We start from the raw sequence: 18,793 nt of genomic DNA on the forward strand, positions 1-18,793 counted from the left end.
CGCTAAATGCCACATGGTCAACATTTACAGTTTAGTGACAAGATTCCATTAAGTCACTGTGTTTCGTTGGCACACTTGCCAAACACACAGATATGCAAGAGGGAGAAAAAAGCCAGTCAGTGCAATTAGGACCCATTCCAGGACCTGATTGGGCTATTTTAATCTTTTTTCCGACCCTAAGCTCATTCCTCTCCTCCTGCCTGTATCACAAATTAATCCAGGGATTTCTCAAAAAATGCTTTTGAATGATTATCTGCCATGCCAAATGGCAGCCTGTTGTCTAAATTGGCAATTATAAATTTGGAGTTTGTTTCTTAAAGGGAAGATGTATTCTATGCGCTGCAAAAAAATAGAGACCCCCGCCCCCCCAAGCCTTGCTGGGTAATGGCCAAGGTTTTGCTTATTAGTGTCACAAGTAGGCTTACTTAGGGACGGCACGGTGGCACAGTGGTTAGCACTGCTGCCTCACAGCGCCAGGGACTCGGGTTCGATTCCCGACTTGGGTCACTGTCTGTGTGGACTTTGCACGTTCTCCCCGTGTCTGCATGGGTTTCCTCCTAGCGAAAGATGTGCAGGTTAGGTGCATTGGCCATGCCTAATTCTTCTGTGTACCTGAACAAGCGCCGGAGTGTGGTGACTAGGGGATCTTCACAGTAACTTCATTGCAGTGTTAAAGGAAGCCTTCTTGTGACAATAATAAAATGAAAATAAAAAACATTAACACTGCAATGAAGTTACCGTGAAAATCCCCTAGTCGCCACACTCTGGTGCCTGTTTGGGTACACTGAGGAAGAATTTAGTATTGCCAATACACCTAACCAGCACGTCTTTCGGACTGTGGGAGGAAACTGGAGCACCCGGAGGAAACCGATGCAGACATGGGGAGAATGTGCAGACTCCGCGCAGACAGAGGGAGGGAGGGAGTGAGAGGGAGCTGGGAATCGAACCCGGGTCCCCGGCACTGTGAGGCAGCAGTGCCGAGTCTCACAAATCACAGATCTTGCGATCAGCCTCTTTTCTTTGCCAAGTTAGGAGATATTTATGGCTGCACCGGTTCAGCTGCTAAAGATGGTCTCTGCACTCAACTTGCAGAACAACAAAAACCTATATCTATATAGTGCCTTTAATAAAACGTCCCAAGGCACTTCACAGATGCGTTAAAAAGCCACATAGAGGTATTAGGGCAGGTGACCAAAAGATTGATCAAATGGTTAGGTTTTGAGGAGTATTTTCCAGGAACAAAAAAGAGAGGCAGAAAAGTTTAGGAAGGGCATTCTAGAACTTGGGGCTTTGGCAGTTGAGTTCATAGCTACCTGTGGTGGAATGATTTGAAAGAAGGGCGGAAAAAAACAGTTATTTCTGAAGCTGTGCAGTAAATCCCTGCTGGAACAAAACCAGGTATGGATAGCGGGTGTATTGGGACTGCACTCACCTATGAAGCCATTGATGATTGAATCACCTATGAAAATCCCCTGCCTGAGCTCGCACACCAAGCCTGGCCATTTACTGGTGTCTGTAGAAGGAGAATCTGCTCTGCAGCTAATGAGTTAAATCAATAACAAGCAGAAATGCATGTCAGGGTGATGTACATGTATCAATCACAAAATTTCTTATTGAGAACGCTAGGTGAAGAGTCAGCATCTACCTTGAGAAGAGAGCCGAAGGGGTAGACTGAGACAGTGAAGCTGGATTTGAAAAAGCTGCTTATTGAGCTCCATGGTGCGTTAATGGATATCAGGCCATGTGTTACGGAACCTACTTTTGAATGCTTCAATTGACCTAATTGTCCCTGGGTTAGGGAGGGGAAAAAGCTCATCAGTGTTTCTGATCACTTCGAGTGATCCTTGCTTGAAAGGATGTGTACGCGTGCCTGGTGGGGACAGGGACCTGGATCCACTGGCTAGAGGGGAGGTCCCAGAGGATTGGAGAATAGCCAATGTTGTTCCTTTGTTGAAGAAGGGTAACAAGAATAATCCAGGTCATTACAGGCCGGTGAGCCTTACGTCAGTGGTAGGGAAATTATTGGAGAGGAATCTTCGAGGCAGGATTTACTCCCACTTGGAAGTAAGTGGGCGTATTAGCGAGAGACAACATGGTTTTGTGAAGGGGAGGTCGTGCCTCACTAACTTGATCGAGTTTTTCGAGGAAGTGATGAAGATGATTGATGAGGGTAGGGCAGTGGATGTTGTCTACATGGACTTCAATAAGGCCTTTGACAAGGTCCCTCATGGCAGACTGGTCCAGAAGGTGAAGTCGCATGCGATCAGAGGTGAGCTGGCAAGGTGGATATAGAACTGGTTCGGTCATAGAAGACAGAGGGTAGCAATGGAAGGGCGCGTTTCTGAATGGAGGGCTGTGACATGTGGCGTTCCTCAAGGGATCAGTGCTGGAACCTTCGCTGTTTGTAATATATATATAAATGATTTGGAGGAAAATGTAACTGGATTGATTAGTAAGTTTGCGGACGACACAAAGGTTGGTGGATTTGCAGATAGCAATGAGGACCATCAGAGGATAAAGCAGGATATAGATCAGTTGGAGACTTGGGCAGAGAGATAGCAGATGGAGTTTAATCTGGACAAATGTGAGGTAATGCATTTTGGAAGGTCTAATACAGATAGGAAATATACAGTAAATGGCAGAACCCTTAAGAGTATTGATAGGCAGAGGGATCTGGGCGTACAGGTACACAGGTCACTGAAAGTGGCAACGCAGGTGGAGAAGTTGGTTAAGAAGGCATACGACATGCTTGCCTTCATTGGCTGGGGCATTGAGTTTAAATTTGGCAAGTCATGTTGCAGCTTTATAGAACTTTAGTTAGGCCGCACTTGGAATATAGTGTTCAATTCTGGTCGCCACACTATCAGAGGGGATGTGGAGGCTTTGGAGAGGGTACAGAAAAGATTTACCAGGATGTTGCCTGGTATGGAGAGCATTAGCTATGAGGAGAGGTTAGAGAAACTTGGTTTGTTCTCACTGGAACGACGGAGGTTGAGGGGCAACCTGATAGAAGTCTACAAGATTATGAGGGGCATGGACAGAGTGGATAGTCAGAAACTTTTTCCCAGGGTGGAAGAGTCAATTACTAGGGGGCACAGGTTTAAGGTGCGAGGGGCAAGGTTTAAAGGAGATGTACGAGGCAAGTTTTTTTACACAGAGGGTGGTGGGTGCCTGGAACTCGCTGTCGGGGGAGGTGGTGGAAGCAGATACGATAGTGACTTTTAAGGGGCGTCTGGACCTACACGAATAGGATGGAAATAGAGGGATATGGTCCCCAGAAGGGTAGGGGGTTTTAGTTCAGTTGGGCAGCATGGTCGGTGCAGGCTTGGAGGTTCGAAGGGCCTGTTCCTGTGCTGTAATTTTCTTTGTTTTGTTCTTGTCACTGTGATGCTTATTGTGTGCTGACACTTGGTGGCACAGTGGTTAGCACTATAGCCTCACAGCGCCATGGATCCGGGTTCGATTCCTGCCCTAGTTAAAGTAAAAGTTAATTTATTAATCACAAGTAGGCTCACATTAACACTGCAATAAGGTTGCTGTGAAAATCTTCTAGTCGCCACACTCTGGCGCCTGTTCGGGTACACTGAGGAAGAATTTAGCATGGCCAATGCACCCTAACCAGAACATCTTTCAGACTGTGGGAGGAAACCGGAGCACCCGGAGGAAACCCACGCAGACATAGGGAGAATGTACAGACGCCGCACAGACAATGACCCAAGCCGGGAATCGAACCCGGGTCCCTGGCACTGAGAGACAGCAATGCTTACCACTTTGCCACCCTAGGGTCACTGTCTGTGCGGAGTTTGCACGTTCTCCCCGTGTGTGCGTGCGTTTCCTCCGGGTGCTCCGGTTTCCTCCCACACTCCAAAAAAAGTGTTGGTTGGGTGCATTGGCCACGCTAAATTATCCCTCAGTGTATCCGAACAGGCGCCGGAGTGCGGCGACTAGGGGATTTTCACAGTAACTTCATTGCAGTGTTAATGTAAGCCTACTTGTGACACTCATAAATAAACTTAAACTTCAGAAAAAAAACTTGAAGCCTGAGTGAATATTGGCCAGCAGAACAGAGTCAGGTGAAAATCAGTTACTTGAAGTACCACGGAGTAAAGGTCCCAGGTTGGACCTCAGTCTGTATTGAGTTGGCTGATCTGTTCCAGGCACCAGTTGCATCACAAGAGTTGACCTCCATGCCTGACTGCCCCCTAATGGCTCTGACTGCAAAGGGCATGTTAGTGATAGCATCGTGCCGAGGACGCCACCTGCAGTCGAATAGCCTTCCTACTTGAACTAACTCCAAAAGGTTCAGGAGAGTTGTTTGTGCCAATGGAACTGTATCCTGGTAAGAGTTGGGAGGGGGGGAGGGGGAGAAGAGGTCACAAATGTTACACTCGGAGCAGACATGGACTACAGTGTCACATGATGTATTTTGTGTGAAATGGGTACACGTTTTTCCAAGATGTTATTGATTCGGTCAGCATGTTTCCCTCTGCCCAGGAGGGTGATGTAATTATATTTTTGTTTGCCAGCCAGATATATTTAGCTAACCACATGTTTAGCAGGATATATCCTGTATTTCCTTACTATGTATCACTTCCACACTACCATATTAGTAGTGAAGAAGCTGCATGGAATATTGGCAGGGGTCTAAATTAAAACCAGATACTGCAGCTCCTGTGCAGTCTTTTCTGGGTACCATTCTGGATATGGTCATCTTGATGATCTTGGTGATCAGGTTGCTAGTCTTTTCCACTTGCACGTTGAATGTTTCCTTGGCCAGCCCGCTTGTTGGAATCGACCACATACTTGCACCCTGGTCAGTGCTGTTGAGGGATTTATACAGGACTTATTAGGTTCTGCCTGAACAGCTCACCGTGTAAAGCTGAAGTGTAATTGAGTCAGAGGTTCAGTTGATGATCTGTACTGAGTTAATTGTTCTCAGCCAGTGCGAGGGTTGGGGGGTGGGGGGGTGTGAGCGTGACAGTTAATGTCAGCAACCCCAGGCCGAAGGAGGGGGGCAAATTAGCCACGGTATTGCCATGCTCTTGCGATCAAGTGGCTTTGGGAAAGTCATAGAGGTTTACAGCCTGGAAACAGGCCCTTCGGCCCAACTTGTCTATGCCGCCCTTTTTTTAAAAAACCCCAAAGCTAATCCCAATTGCCCGCACTTGGCCCATATCCCTCTATACCCATCGTACCCATGTAACTAACTAAATGCTTTTTAAAAGATAAAATTGTACCCGCCTCTACTACTACCTCTGGCAGCTCGTTCCAGACACCACCCTCTGTGTGAAAAAATTGTCCCTCTGGACACTTTTGTACCTCTCCCCTCTCACTCCTTATCTCTTTGGGGTGTAGAATTCCAAACACTAACCACTCTCTAAGAAATAAACCCAACATATGTGGGAATTTACTCTGCTTTGATTTACTTTACACCTGATGTAGTTTTAAAATACAGCACCTAATTAATCCCTGGCACAATATTAAGAAATTCTAGACTTGTGTCTGGGTTCTACAATGAGGTCAACAGAGGGTTCGGCTTTCATACCTTTGAAAGCTGAATGATCTGATAACCATTATCTGAACACACACTCGAGGACTGACCAATTGGCCAAAATGCCAGAGGATGACTGACATCTAATCAAATTTAAAGTTTATTTATTTAATGTCACAAGTAGGCTTACATTAACACTGCATTGAAGTTACTGTGAAAATCCCCTAGTCGCCACACTCCGGTGCCTGTTCGGGTACACGGAGGGAAAATTTAGCATGGCCCATGCAACCAACCAGCACGTCTTTCAGACTGTGGGAGGAAACCGGAGCACCCGGAGGAAACCCACGCAGACATGGGGAGAACGTGCAGACTCCGCACAGACAGTGACCCAAGCCGGGAATCGAACCCGGGTCCCTGGCGCTGTGAGGCAGCAGTGCTAACCCACTGTGCCACCGTGCCGCCCCACTATCCCTTAGTGTGAATAAGTGCCTTCAGGAGGGAGAGTAAATAGACAGCATCAGAAAGCTTTCTTACTGTTGGGTGTCGTGATTGAATGTTCTCATGTGCACAGGAGCATGAATAGACCATACTTGTGCCACATTGTTCAGTGAAATCATCTGCATACCTTTTACTGTGTTCCTCAGAGGCAGGGGCTATGATGCCACAAAGTCCAACTGTTGTCTTTTTTTGCACTAATTGAGGCTGATCTAACGATGTATTGGGCTCAGGCTACTGTCCCAGTGGTATTCTTTAAACTCTAGTGCATAGTGAATGGAGTATGAAAGAATTGGGTATGCACGCACCTCCTGTTAACCTGACACTTCCTGTGATGCATCATTTCATCATAGAAGAATCATAAACTCCCTACAGTACAGAAGGAGGCCATTTGGCTCATCGAGTCTGTACCAATCACAATCCCACTTACCCTGCTAATCCCCCTGACGCTAGAGGCAATTTAGCACGGCCAATCCACCTAACCCGCACATCTTTGGACTGTGGGAGGAAACCGGAGCAGCCGGAGGAAACCCACGCAGGCATGGGGAGAAAGTGCAAACTCCGCACAGACAGTCACCCGAGGCCGGAATCGAACCCGGGTCCCTGGTGCTGTGAGTCAGCAGTGCTAACCACCGTGCCGCCCTCTCATGGTGCACTGCAGATTTGTTATTTGCTCTCATGATGTTGATTCAGTCCTTGCAGATGAACCTTCTAAGCTAACTATAATCTTTAATACCTACCTCTGTCATTAGCTGGAGTGTATCACATAAGATCTAGCTAGCTCTATCAGGTGCTTCCATCATTATTCCTCGTTGTCTGTTTGCCTCTCCCCGGTTGCATTGTCCGTTCATGCTATTATTGGAAACTGCCACATGGTAGAATCTATCCTTGCGCCCAACTTCCTGCCTCAGTCCATTGCACAGTTACCAACGTAACTAGTAGGTCACCCTCCACCCAGCCAAATATTTTACCCATATACAAAATGCTCCATGCATTAAATATTGTATTGTACAGTAAATACACACTAGTTTTCACACCTGTTGTCTCAAAGCTGTTTTGTAGTTGAAAGTAATTGAAATCTCATTGGTTGGAATTAAGCAGTTAGAATTAAACACTGATGGGAAGGTAGTCCTTTTGTTTGCCTAATTTCAGTTTGAGTTAAGCACTATTGATGCGAATAGGTGCAGCTGAATTTTGTTGTTTAATGTAGGTGGCATGAAGGCTAGCACTGCTGCCTCACAGCGCCAGGGACCCGGCTTCGATTCCCGCCGTGGGTCACTGTCTGTGGGAGTTTGCACGTTCTCCCCGTGTCTGCGTGGGTTTCCTCCAGGTGCTCCGGTTTCCTCCCACCGCCCAAAAGACGTGCTGGTTAAGTGCATTGGCCATGCTAAATTCTCCCTAAGTACCCGAACAGTGTGGCAACTAGGGGAGTTTCACAGCAACTTCATTGCAGTGTTAATGTAAGCCTTACTTGTGACACTAATAAATAAATTTTAAAAATCCTTATTTTGTCCTCCTTGAGCAATGCCACAGGAGTTTGCATTGATATCATTTGCGTGCCTGTTTCTAAAACAAATTCCATTGGATTATTTCCTCTTGGAATTCATTTCCTTTGAGTTTTAAAATATTTTTCTTGCCATCATTTATATTTATCATCCACATGTCCTTTGCTGCTGACAATGTCTAAATGTAGCAGAACATTTTTAGACTTTTAAACTCTACGCTACTTAATCTTACTCATCTTATCAAGTAAGTCGTCATATGCAAAAAAAAGAATGGTGGGTGCACTGAGCCGGTCCAACAACATCTGTGGAGAGAATCAATCAGTTTGAGTTTCAATTATGGAGCCTTGTTCAAAGCTTTTGCGGTTTAATAAGAACATAAGAACATAAGAAATAGGAGCAGGAGTAGGCCATCTAGCCCCTCGAGCCTGCCCCGCCATTCAATAAGATCATGGCTGATCTGACGTGGATCAGTACCACTTACCCGCCTGATCCCCATAACCCTTAATTCCCTTACCGATCAGGAATCCATCCATCCGCGCTTTAAACATATTCAGCGAGGTAGCCTCCACCACCTCAGTGGGCAGAGAATTCCAGAGATTCACCACCCTCTGGGAGAAGAAGTTCCTCCTCAACTCTGTCTGAAACCGACCCCCCTTTATTTTGAGGCTGTGTCCTCTAGTTTTAACTTCCTTACTAAGTGGAAAGAATCTCTCCGCCTCCACCCTATCCAGCCCCCGCATTATCTTATAAGTCTCCATAAGATCCCCCCTCATCCTTCTAAACTCCAACGAGTACAAACCCAATCTCCTCAGCCTCTCCTCATACTCCAAACCCCTCATCTCCGGTATCAACCTGGTGAACCTTCTCTGCACTCCCTCCAATGCCAATATATCCTTCCTCATATAAGGGGACCAATACTGCACACAGTATTCCAGCTGCGGCCTCACCAATGCCCTGTACAGGTGCATCAAGACATCCCTGCTTAATGAAGGGAACATACTTAAATCATTGTGTCTCTTTTAAAATTTGAAGTTTATTTATTAGTCACATGTAAGGTTTACATTAACACTGCAATGAAATTACTGTGAAATGCCCCCAGTTGCCACACTCCGGCGTCTGTTCGGGTCAATGCACCCTAACCAGCACGTCGTTCAGAATGTGGGAGGAAACCCACACTGACACGGGGAGAGCGTGCAAACTCCACACAGACTGTGACCCAAGTCCGGGAATCGAACCCAGGTCCCTGGTGCTGTGAGGCAGCAGTGCTAACCACTTGTGCTACCTTTCATGGGATGTGGGCGTCGCTGGGCCAGCATTTATTGCCCATCCCTGAGGGTATTTAAGAGTCAACCACATTGCTGTGGCTCTGGAGTCACATGGAGGCCAGACCGGGTAAGGACGGCAGATTTCCTCCCCTAAAGGACATCACTGAACCAGATGGGTTTTTGCGACAATCGATTCATGGTCATCATTGGACTTTTAATTCCATATTTATTATTGAATTCAAATTTCACTATCTGCCTTGGTGGGATTCGAACCCAGGTCCCCGGAGCATTACCGTGGATCTCTGAATTACTAGTCCAGCGACAATACCGCGACACCACCGCCTCCTCAATATCTAGTTATTGCCGTTTGTGTTTGTTTCAGATTTCCAGTTTTGTTTTTGCTTTCCATGGTATAAAATCACGCTCTAATTATAAGTATGAACTTGAACATTTCATGCTTCTTTCGCTGCAAATTGAAGTGTTAAGTTTTGCGATCACCTTGTGGTCTTTGTAATATTCTCCAGGGGTCAAAGGACACATACTCAGGCACTGCCTCGAGAGATCTTCCATCTCTTTGGATTTATCATTACATGAGTAATACACATTTCTGTTTGACTGCTTGGATGTGCAGTTACCACTTTTTAAAAATATCATGAAATCTATTCCATTTAAAAGCTATGAAATGTCTGTTGACCCTATGAGAAGACTGCGCAGTAGCTCTAACCAAAAGGTATGTAGCCTCTGTTACTTGATGCCAGTGTAAACATTTCTTTACTGGGCCATGACATGGTGCATAGCCTGCAATGTCCCAGCCAGTAGGAGTACACTGTCTCTTGCCTAACGACTTGTTAGCTTTGGAGAAGCCTGCTTTGACCCAGCTAGTAAGAGTACTCCATCTTGTGTCTGATTATATGTTCGTTGTGAAGGTCTGCAAGACCAGATTGTCCAGATTAGAGAAGTTGAAGAAGTTTATTTATTAGTGTCACAAGTAGGCTTACATTAACACTGCAATGAAGTTGCTGTGAAAGTCCCCTAGTTGCCACACTCCGGCGCCTGTTCGGGTACACTGAGGGAGAATTTAGCATGGCCAATCCGCCTAACGAGCACATTTTTCGGATTGTGGGAGGAAACCGGAGCACCTGAAGGAAACCCACGCAGACACGGGGAGAACGTGCAAACTCCACACAGACAGTCACCGAAGCTGGGAATCGAACCCGGGTCCCTGGCACTGAGAGGCAGCAAGGTTGAGCTCTTAAAATATATCTGGTTCAAAGCACTAGTGCTGTACCACGAAACCACACACCAGAAAGTCTGTTCCACAATAAAATCAAAATACTGCGAATGCTGGGATCTGAAACACAAAATGCTGGAAAAACTCAGCAGGTCTGGCAGCATCTGTGGAGGGAGAAAGCATTTCGAGTCGCTGTGACTCTTCGAAGAGTCGTAGGGACTCGAAATGCTTTCTGCCTCCATAGATGCTGCTCGACCGGCTGAGTTTTTCCAGCATTTTCTGAAGAATCACTATGAAGTCATCCAGACTCAAATTAAGTCTATTCTGCATTAGATAATCCCACTGGTGCGGTCTCTTGGGCCCCTGGGCTAGGGGACGGTAACAACAAGCTAAAGTTGCCACTGCTGATGGCCGCTCCATGGTTCCTGCTGTAATGTGCAGTGGGGTGAAACTGTTCAGATTGGTATGAAAAATTACCGCTTGGCAGAGCTGGCAGTATCTGTGGACTGTAGGTGTCAGTGCCTTAAGGATTGGAGGCAGAATGTACTTAGAGGTGGAAACAAATGAATAAATCCTGAAAGTGCCAAAGATACTCTGGGCAATTTAAGAAGAGTTCAGAACTTTAAAGTCACGAGTTTAATGGTGCTTTCAAAGAACAAAGAAAATCACAGCACAAGAACAGACCCTTCAGCCCTCCAAGCCTGCACCGACCATGCTGCCCAACTGAACTAAAACCCCCTACCCTTCTGGGGACCATATCCCTCTATTTCCATCCTATTCATGTATTTGTCAAGACGCCCCATAAAAGTCACACTCGTATCTGATTCCACTACCTCCCCCGGCACCAAGTTCCAGGCACCCACCACCCTCTGTGTAAAAAAAAAACTTGCCTCGTACATCTCCTTTAAACCTGGCCCCTCACACCTTAAACCTGTGCCCCCTAGTAATTGACTCTTCCACCCTGGGAAAAAACTTGCACAGAAACTTAAGTTGGTGTTTTTACTATTCCACTGGTCAGTTGCTGATTCTACTGCCTTTATTTTAATTTTCTTTCTATAGTGCTCTCTGGTTGAGTCTCACCTATCTGATGTAATCACAGTTAACACAGATGTGTCTGGAAATATAATCGGTGTTTCCATTGTAACTGTCCCTGGTTCTTGCAACGGAGCGGAGGTGGAAGATGTGGATCTGGAGGTATTTAACACAACTGTGCACCTAATGCAGCCAGTCCTGGCATCAGCGTGAGTATTTTTCTGTGTGCTTGTATTTTTGTAATTCTCTTTTGATTCTGTGTATTTTTCTTGTGATCTGATTCAAATAAATTGTTAGATATTGCGGTAAAGTAGAAGGTAAAATTGCCATCGTCCCAGACGACCATAGACTGCTCTCTCCTTTTGAGGAGGAGAGCTGACTGGTGGCGATCTATCCGAAGGGTGTCACCACACCTTGGGCGAGGGGCAAGGTTGAGAAGGTGGTGCCTTAATGAATGACCTCAGCCGGTACAGGAATTGAACCTGCGCTGTGGGCATCGCTCTGTATCATGAACCAGTCGTTTAGCCAGCTGAGGTTTATCGACCCGCATTTGTGGATAAATCACACGTCAGATGATGCAAGTTAAAAATGTGGAAGTTGGGAAGCTTTATCACCCAAAGGATGGTGAAAATCATAAAATGTTACCAGGGAAGGTAATTGAAACAGACAATATAAATTAATACTGGAGACCAAAGATGTGCTGGTTAGGTGGACTGACCATGCTAAATCGCCCCTTAGAGGGGAACTAGCTAGGGTAATTGCATGGGTGGGATTGTGGCAGGTGCAGACTCGATGGGCCGAATGACCTCCTTCTGCACTGTAGGGATTCTATGATTGTTTGTATGATAATCTAATGTGTTTTTTGTGAGATAATGGATTGAAGGAAATAACGAGGAAGTAGGTTAGTGACATTGACGCTGGCCGGAATTCTCTGGCCGCCCGCTAGTGGCATTGGTCCCGTCAGCAGTTTAGGGAAATCTCATTGATGGTGGTGGGACCAGATGATCCCGCGGCTAGCGAATGGCGTGCCGTCTCTTGCTGCCAAGAAACCTGCTGATGGGACGCCAGAGAATTCTCACATTGACTCTGGAAGATATGTGAATGAACTTGGCGTCCATACATACCCTCTAGCGGGAGTCATTGATAACAACTGCGCACAGAAAATGTGGCAGATTCTCTTTTAATCCTTTTAGCGCAGGGATTACTGAGACCGTGTGTAATGCCATTATCAGTGTCCCAACTGAGATTAGCCAACTTGGTATGGCTCGGCCTCTAATCTAGGAGCTTCCTGGTCTGTCCGACGCAATTGTCTCTGTGCAGAGCAAGGTCAAACAATATTGTAGATGCTGGCATGTAAGTTGACGTTGAAGCTTCTAATAATCCCTTCAGAAACAGGGGATCGTCTAGTGTGCCGAGTATAAAAACAAAACAGCGGTGTGCCATTTTGAAATGTCATCTGCTTCCAGTGCAAAGCGTGGGTGTGTCTTAAACTCCCATGCACCTTTGGTAACGCAGCCTGCTTGATCCCTTACGCCCAGTTATAAAATACTGATAAATAAGCATCCATTTTTGGGGAGAAAAATTGAGGCTGACTCCAGGTGCACGCCTAACATGTCACGACCGCAAAGGGGAGTGACTCATACACCGAGTATATGCAAAAACACGATTTGTGGTGTTGGAAAAATGGAGCAGTCTCGTGTTAATTTTCATGCCAAAATTTACAGTAGCTTTGTGAAATAACAGAACAGCAGAGGGAGCTTGCAAAATTGCATTTTTGTTGACCGTGCTTTTAACTGATCACCTCTCTAAGCTATTGGGAAAAAGCAGCCTACCTTCCTGACGCTGCTCTAAATAGTTTTTATTGTTGCGTTCCAGGCCAGAGACAGCCGCATTTATTGAGCGGCTGGAACATGAACAGGCCCAGAAAGCGAAAAACCCGCAAGAGCAGAAGTCATTCATTGCAAAATATGTAAGTTGGCCCTTTAGGGGGAAGGAAGCATCTATGTTTATTAGGGTAAAATAAAACGCTATAATAATCTTGCAGAATTAATGCACTATAAGGAAACTTCAGAAGGTATTTGCAAACGTATTGCAAGCATTGTATTTTCCAGGAGCCACACTCTCGCTTTGTGATATTGTGCTATTTAAAAGGGTGAAAGTGTGATATTATGTATGTATGCATGGAGCTCTGGAACTGACAGTGAAATAAAACCGGCAGCTCTTTATCTCAACTCATAACCTGCGGCCCATTAACCCTGCTGCAATTCATCCACAATCACGTGTTCTTCGAAGTACGGGGCTAAAGTTTTCTCCGCTCCTGTGGTGGCTCAGTGAATAAATGCATTGCCTGACATGGTTCTGTGCCACAAAGGTTTCTGGTTCAGGCCACTGTTGAGTTAGCTTATTTCAATCTGGCGTAAACTGGTTTTCCTAAGTGGCCCTTGTGCTCGGAAGGACTAAAGAAGAGCAATGGTTCCTGCTGCTAGTTACCATGTGATTACCTCTCCTGGAAGGCGCGCTTGCTTGGATGTTGGGTAACGACACAGTTGTCTTTGGCCGTGGATCCTCCCATTTTCAAATGACTGCTGACAGTCACTCAAAGAACAAAGAAAAGTACCGCACAAGAACAGGCCCTTCGGCCCTCCAATCCCGTGCCGATCCTGACGCCCTAACTAAACTAAAAAAACATTCAGCCCTTACTCGGTCCGTATCCCTCTATTCCCTCCCTATTCATGTACCCAGCCAGATGCCTCTTAAATGTTGCTAATGTGCCTGCTTCCACCCACCTCCTCTGGCAGCGCGTTCCAGGCACCCACCGCCCTCTGTGTGAAAACCTTCCCCCGCACATCTCCCTTAAACCTTCCCCCTCTCACATTGAACCTGCGCCCCATTGTAATTGACACTTACACCCCAGGAAAAGGCCTCTGACTATCCACCCTGTCTATGCCTCGGATAACTTTGTAGACCTCATATACAAGAGGGCACTTAGGCAAGGTACCAGAGGAGCAAACTGTTACTGTAAACTGTTTTTTGATTTGATTTATTATTGTCACATGTATTAATATACAGTGAAAAGTATTTTATCTTGCACGCTGTACAGACAAAGCATATCGTTCATAGAAAAGGAACTGTGTATTAAATGTATCCGAGGACGACTGGTACCTATAATTCAGAAAAAGATGTTGGAGCTGGGGGGGTGGGGGAGAAACAGAAGTATTAATAAGAAAAATCCTCTTCCTTCCATCCTCAAACAAGCTGCATCCACAGATATTATAAATAGAGCAGGCTTGAACGACATATCTGATGACACTGACACATCTCTTAATGTGTTACTGTCATTAGTGTGCAATACATCTAGGTACATTTACTGCTACGAAGCAGTCAAATAAAATTTAACGCTTCAATTAGAGTACTGCGTCGAGATGAGGAATAGACAAGGTGGCTCGTAATCAGACATGGAGACTAAGATCATCTTGCCCATGCAAGTAAACTGAGTGACTATGAGGGAACTTCAGTCCAAGAATTTCACACGCGCTCAACACGCGTGGGAGAGAGACGATTTTTTTTTCCCCCTGAATTTTTAAGTGCCAGTTCTTGCTAATTTTGCTTTTCAATATTTAATGCTGATTGCAGTGAGCTAGTTGGATGTGAAAGTGATCAGATGCAGTAGCCCCCATCTTCTGTCAATACTGCTGCAAGCCTGTTGTGACTTTCTGGAAATTGGCAGTTGTCCAGCAAGTTGACGCTGAGAGCTTTATGGAAGTCTGTCTCCATCTGGAGTCCTCTCCTCAGCTGCATTTGGCAGTTTGTCTCTTGAGTCTGAGCTCTTGAAGCTGATGTGAACCCCCTCCACATATGGACTTTGCAGCTGGAGGTTGATGAACGAATCTGCAGCCGTGCTAAAATTGACAAAGACTGCTTTTAATTGTAGCTTCTCACTCCTAATTTTCTACCCTTCTTGCTCCCTTCCAATGGCATTTACTTTTGCAGGAGTACAGTTTTGCAGAACATAGAATCATCATATCATCAGGGCAGCACTGCTGCTTCACAGCTCCAGGGACTCGGGTTCGATTCCCAGCTTGGGTCACTCTCTGTGTGGCGCCTGCGCGTTCTCCCCGTGTCTGCGTGGGTTTTCTCCGGGTGCTCCGGTTTCCTCCCACAGTCCAAAGATGTGTGGGTTAGGTTGATTGGCCATGCTAATTGCCCCTTAGTGTCCCGAGATGCGTAGCTTAGAGGGATTAGCAGGTAAATATGTCAGGATACGGGGATAGGGCCTGGGTGGGATTGTGGTCGGTGTAGACTCCTTGGGCCGAATGGCCTCTCTCTGCACTGTAGGGTTTCTATGATAGCATCGTAGAATCCCTACAGTGCAGAAGGAGGCCATTTGGCCCATCAAGTCTGCACTGACTCTCTGGCAGAGTAGCTTACCCAGGCCCTATCCCCCACCCTATCCATATAACCCCGCACATTTACCATGTCCAATCCACCTAACCTAATTGTGTTGGGACAATTGGGGGCAATTTAGTATGGCCAATCCACCCAACCTGCACATCTTTGGACACTAAGGGGCAATTTAGCATGGCCAATCCACCTAACCTGCACATCTTTGGACACTAAGGGGCAATTTAGCATGGCCAATCCACCTAATCTACACATCTTTCGGACTGTGGGAGAAAACCCGAGCACCTGGAGGAAACCCATGCAGACACGGGGAGAACGTGCAAACTCCACACAGACACCCAAGGCCGGAGTTGAATCTGGGTCACTGGCATTGTGAGGCAGCAGTGCTAACCACTGTGCCGCCCGTAGTGCCAGCAATCCTCTGGTGCACTGTCAAATAAACATTCTTCAAATGTAAATTTGGACTGGTATAAGTTTCTATTTATTTTTTTAAGCCTATTAAAATTAATTTTTCGTCGGAGTGAGTGGGGTAGAAATTGCAGGAAACCCCAACTCGGGCGTGAGTAAATATGACCATTGAAACTAATGCTGTCCTTATGCATCTTGACCCTCGTCTGATCTTGACCCAGCTGCAAACTTTGGCATCTGCCACCGGGCTGCCATCAACACTTCCGAATTCTGGCTGATATCTTTTTGTGCTTTTTTCATCCAAAGTGTTGCTCTGCCAAATTACAGCATTCTGACTGCCAATGAAATCAGCTAACTTAACACAGACCAAGAATCAAACTCGGAATCTTCCCATCTGTCTGACTCTGTATGCTTCATTTTTCTGTCTTACCAAAACAAGTAGCATGCTGTGGTAACATAATTTAGAGAGCTTTAATGTGAAAATTTAATTTGGAAAAAAAAACATTCAACGCAGTGAAGAGGTCCTCGCTTGATTGGGGGATCACCGATCTCAGCTTCACGTATGCATGCATCTACCTGAACACTGGGTACCAGTCAGGAGCAGTGACCCTAACTGCAGCCTTGCACGAGCAAGTGTGGCTAAGCTTCAAAGCTGGACTTCCTCTGTTTATAACTCTCAGCTCCTCACTGAGTAAGGGGAGACGCAGGTCCATGATGTTTCAATAAGGAATAGGCTCTTTAGGTGAAACCGTTTGATGCAGAGCTAAGCAAACTCACAGCAGAAATGCCATCGTAAGGTCTGTCAGTGGGGAGGACTCCTGTAAGATCTCATTCCACTCCGAGTTCGGAGTTGTTTCAAACTGCTGATTGCTGCAGTGAGAGTGACCTGACCCGCCCGTCAGAAGCTAATGTATTCATTTGGTGACAGGAATAAATGGAGCACAAACAGTGGCTGAGAGTGTGTTCCAAGCTATAGTACACTTGAGGGGTAGGGATAATGCGTTCAACCACAAGAGTAAAACTCATTACATTTTAGGCATGCTGTTCTCCTGAGAGTGTTGCAGCTCTAATCACATTGCCATACATCATTTAGTTTTATAACATGTACAGTTTTATATTTTATCCTTTTGGAGTTTTTCCACTTTGGTTCCTTCCCATCAGTGATCATTGTGATCAAAGTCTTATGATATGGGAGAATTTATTTTGCTCTTTTGTCAATGTGTCCTAAATGCATCCTTTTAATCCGTCTGGGGATGCCGTTGCTCTGTTGCTATCGGCTCATTTTTTCTGCGAGTGTTAATTAGGTATTTGATTTGATTTATTATTGTCACATGTATTAGCATACAGTGAAAAGTATTGGTTTTGCGTGCCATGCAGACAAAGCATACCGTTCGTAGAGCAGGAAAGGAGAATGTAGTGTTACGGTCATAGCTAGGGGTGTAGAGAAAGATCAGCTTAATGCAAGGTAGGTCCTTTCAAAGGTCTGATGGCAGCAGGGAAGAAGGGAAGGGCAGCAGGGAATTTCACAGTAACTTCATTGCAGTGTTAATGTAAGCCTTACTTGTGACTAATAAATAAACTTTAAGAAGCTGTTCTTGAGTCGGTCGATACGTGACCTCAGACTTTTGTTTCTTTTTCCCGACGGAAGAAGGTGGAAGAGAGAATGTCCGGGGTGCGTGGAGTCCTTGATTATGCTGGCTGCTTTGCCGAGGCAGCGGGAAGTGTAGACAGATCTATTTGATCGATGTTGTGTTGATTCTGGATCCAAGCATGCCGTTTCTTAACGTAGTCCCGTGTTTGAGGTTTACTCGAGCGTTACTGAAAGCGGGGAGGAATTGGAGCTCTGGCTGAACTCTGATTACTCTCTCGTTGCCCACCCACCCGACCCTTTCTCAACCAAAGAACACTGAGGTTATTCGGCACTCTCCTCCCAGTGCCCCAGCTGAGAAATCGGCCAAATCCACAGAGACCGGGATTGCCACCCTGGATCCTTTTAGGTCTGCTTGGTTCACTATTACACTGGGAAGATCCCTGACAAGCTGAGCCATTGAGGGATGGCCTAAAGGGGAACTTGTATCGTGCTGTGATAATATTTGATGGGAGCAGTATTTCTTTTCAGTGCACATGGGCATAAACAATGAAAAAAATGAAAATAGTTCACTGAAAGGAAGTTATCACTCTAAGGATTGTGCTCCCATCAACAGAAGCTGCATTTTAACGAGCATTTAGTGTCCGTGCATTACACCTAGATCATAAAGCTGTTGTTAGCTTATGAAGCAGAAAAAAGATTTAATTCATTTCATTTTCTATTTCACGTCGGGAACCCTGTACTCGGGAACTCCTCCTAAACCCACTGCAGAGGACATTTTTTTATTAATTCCTGGGACATGGGCGTCACTGGCTGCGCCCAGCATTTATTGCCCATCCCTAGTTGCCCTTGAGAAGGTGGTGGTGAGCCGCCTTCTTGAATCGCTGCAGTCCACATGCTGTGGGTTGACCCACAATGCTGTTAGGGAGGGAATTCCAGGATTTTGACCCAGCGACTGCGAAGGAATGGCCGATATATTCCCAAGTCAGGATCGTGAGTGGCTTGAAGGGGAACTTGCAGGTGGTGGTGTTCCCATGTATCTGCTGCCCTTGTCCTTCTAGATGCAAGTGGCTGTAGGTTTGGCAGGTGCGGTCTAAGGATCTTTGGTGAATTGCTGCAGTGCATCTTGTAGATAGTACACACTGCTGCTACTGAGCGTCGGTGGTGGAGGGAGTGGATGTTTGTAGATGTGGTGCCAATCAAGCGGGCTCTTTGTCCTGGATGGTGTTGAGCTTCTTGAGTGTTGTTGGAGCTGCACCCATCCAGGCAAGTGGGGAGAATTCCATCAACTCCTGACCTGTGCCTTGTAGATGGTGGACAGGCTTTGGAGAGTCAGGAGGGGAGTTACTTGCATTCCGAGCTTCTGACCTGCTCTTG

The 18,793-nt window shown here is 46.0% G+C and overlaps 1 protein-coding gene across 1 annotated transcript in view; it reads left to right on the forward strand.

Moving 5' to 3' along the window:
- Positions 1 to 18,793, forward strand: part of emc10 (ER membrane protein complex subunit 10) — a 59,955-nt gene that overhangs the window by 19,257 nt on the left and 21,905 nt on the right. The window contains exons 5-6 of the mRNA XM_078237267.1: positions 11,047 to 11,228; positions 12,895 to 12,988. Of these exons, the coding sequence (XP_078093393.1) occupies positions 11,047 to 11,228; positions 12,895 to 12,988 (276 nt within the window). The remainder of the gene's footprint in view (positions 1 to 11,046; positions 11,229 to 12,894; positions 12,989 to 18,793) is intronic.

Source organism: Mustelus asterias, chromosome 21 (assembly GCF_964213995.1).
Source record: "Mustelus asterias chromosome 21, sMusAst1.hap1.1, whole genome shotgun sequence".
NCBI classification, from domain to species: Eukaryota; Metazoa; Chordata; class Chondrichthyes; order Carcharhiniformes; family Triakidae; genus Mustelus; species Mustelus asterias.